General features: G+C 42.3%; 1 protein-coding gene across 1 annotated transcript in view; it reads left to right on the forward strand.

Annotated features, from left to right (window-relative positions):
- The window catches only part of LOC107282381 (parathyroid hormone/parathyroid hormone-related peptide receptor-like), a 16,147-nt gene extending 13,827 nt beyond the window's left edge, over nt 1-2,320 (forward strand). The window contains exons 12-14 of the mRNA XM_015810151.1: nt 445-586; nt 672-713; nt 1,931-2,320. Of these exons, the coding sequence (XP_015665637.1) occupies nt 445-586; nt 672-713; nt 1,931-2,320 (574 nt within the window). The remainder of the gene's footprint in view (nt 1-444; nt 587-671; nt 714-1,930) is intronic.
- The last annotated feature ends 181 nt before the right edge of the window (nt 2,321-2,501 follow it).

Genomic DNA, 2,501 nt, shown 5'->3' on the forward strand with positions numbered 1-2,501 from the left:
TCGCCAACCGGCACTGTCTGGTTGACGGCACCCTGAGGAGACCCTCTCTGTGGGAGCGTATCGGCCGGTGAGAGGTGATCTGTGGCAGAAGGCGGTCTCGGAGGTAGCCAGGTCCGATGCCATGGTGCGCTTTAAAGATGATAATCAACACCTTGAAGCGCACCCGGAAGGCCACAGGCAGCCAGTGCAGCTCGCGCAGTAGGGTAAGAAGTATTGTCTTGGCTTACTACTGTAATTGTTTCTTCAAGTTTCTAGTCCTTTTTAAGGGTCAATCTTTCATTGGTCTTATTACCCATCAAGCCTTTTGTTTTATTTTAAACAAACTTCAGCTTCTGGGAGTTGAAATCCACACTTCTTACAGTTGCCAAGGTTGAAACACTTCTCTGGAGAACCAGAGGGTGACATGATAGCATTAAAATACTCCCTCCATCCCATTACTTTCAGAAAATTATTGAAGTCAACGCTAGTCCTGATGCCCCTCTTTGGTGTCCATTATATGGTGTTCATGGCTACCCCTTACACAGCCGTCTCCAGCACACTTTGGCAAATACAGATGCATTATGAAATGCTCTTCAATTCTTTACAGGTGAGTTTTTATGCTTATGAATCTTGCTTTTGAAACACTCTGTCCCAACTGATTCTGACTTTTGGTTGTCTCTGTCTCTGGTTAGGGCTTCTTCGTGGCTCTAATTTACTGCTTTTGCAATGGTGAGGTAAGAACATGGATTTTTGCGGCTAAATCTATGTAGGCACAAACATGAGCACGTGTATAAAATTGGCTTTTCTCTACGGCGTTTGCATGGATTTTCAAGTGCAGCCACCAATTTATTAACTCTACCACTTTATCTGGCTTATACCTCTCTTCTAGAAAAACAATACTGCTTTGCATGGAATATTGTATTTATGGAGTTTTGCTAAAAGCCATACTTTTTGGCCCAGCATCCTCTTTTCTGATTGACTGCCTTATTGCATGTAATTTGTATTCCAACCCAATCATTAATCCTGAGCAGCTCACAATCCTAAAATGTAAAGGGTGAAAACCTTCACAAAGACAATTTCAATATAAATCTAAAACTAACCATGGACCAGAAAAAGAAAACTACTTATTCTCCAAAGAGGATGGTTTAAACTCCTTTTCTGAAGAATAACAGAAATGGGACCATTCTGATAGGTGTGTGTGTGTGTGTGTGTATGTATCTCTGGGGGGAGACTATGTCATAGGGCACTGACATAGGTCTGCTCTAGATCTCTAATTGCTTCACATGCTGGAGGGGGGAAGCTGATGTCTCACTCTAATCCAATAGATGACCTCTCTCAACAGTATTATGTTAAACAACATGGAGAAAAATATTGTATATGACCCCTGTGGCATCCCACATAGGAGTAGTCGAAGATTTGACTTCTCACCTCCGCTCATCAATCTTTGTGGCTTCGCATCCTGGGGGGGAGGGGAACAGGGTTGCATGAGTGGTGGGCTGGAGCGCATGTGCATGTGCAGCTCAACTTGCGTGAACAGTGGGTTGGTGAGCATGAACATGCATATGGAGCTCAACCTGCACAGGTTGAGCTGTATGCGCATGTGTATACAGACCAGCCCACTGCTTATATGGCATGGTTCCGAACAGACCATGGCATGATAGTAGGCTGTGGCCCGGAGGTTATAACTTGGGGTAAACATATAACTTGGGGTAACATTCCATCCTAGGACTGTGGTGGTTTTTTTCCATTACTCAATTCGAAACGTAAGGCTAACTTTTCAATTGGAAAAATAAGTACACATTTTGAGTTTTAAGAAAAGGTGAAGAATTGGGAAGTGTGGGCACCTGATAGTTTGGGCCAAAGCTGCTTCTACCACATATTCAAAGTTGAGAACAGACACGTGTTGAATTAGCCAAGCTGCATTCCTTTAATAACTGGTCTCTATCTCTAGGTGCAGGCTGAAATTAAAAAAGCTTGGTTCCGGAGAAATTTGCTACTGGATCTAAAGCAGAAGACCCGTGTCACCAGCACAGGAGGGAGTTGTTATTATGGTGGCCTAGTATCCCATGCTACCAATAGCATCAGTCTAAGTATGGCCAGCTGGGGAACAGCTTCTGCAACAGCCATAGCCATGCCTTTGGTTGTCAGAAATTGGCTATTGCAGCTAGTCAGCAGTGGTGCCACACTGGAATACTTTTCTGCTTCTTCCACTCTATATAACTGCTTGAGTCAGGAGATGATGCAGAAAGCTCCTGAGGAGATAATTAAGGCTTTGGTGGATTCTCCGGGCCTAGAAGAAAACCATTCCTGCTTGAAAAAAGATTTTGAGACCATGCTATAAAGATTAAATTTGTGTATATTTATCGTGGTTTTTATTATCGCCTGTTCACCGCCCTGAGTCCCGTAAGGGAGATAGGGCGGTATATAAATTCAATCAATCAATCAATCAATCAATCAATCAATCAATAAATAAATAAATAAATAAATAAAAATAAAAATAAAAAAAAAAATAAAAAAAAAAA

Source organism: Protobothrops mucrosquamatus, unplaced genomic scaffold (assembly GCF_001527695.2).
Source record: "Protobothrops mucrosquamatus isolate PMUCROS unplaced genomic scaffold, P.Mucros_1.0 scaffold7, whole genome shotgun sequence".
Lineage (NCBI taxonomy): Eukaryota > Metazoa > Chordata > Lepidosauria > Squamata > Viperidae > Protobothrops > Protobothrops mucrosquamatus.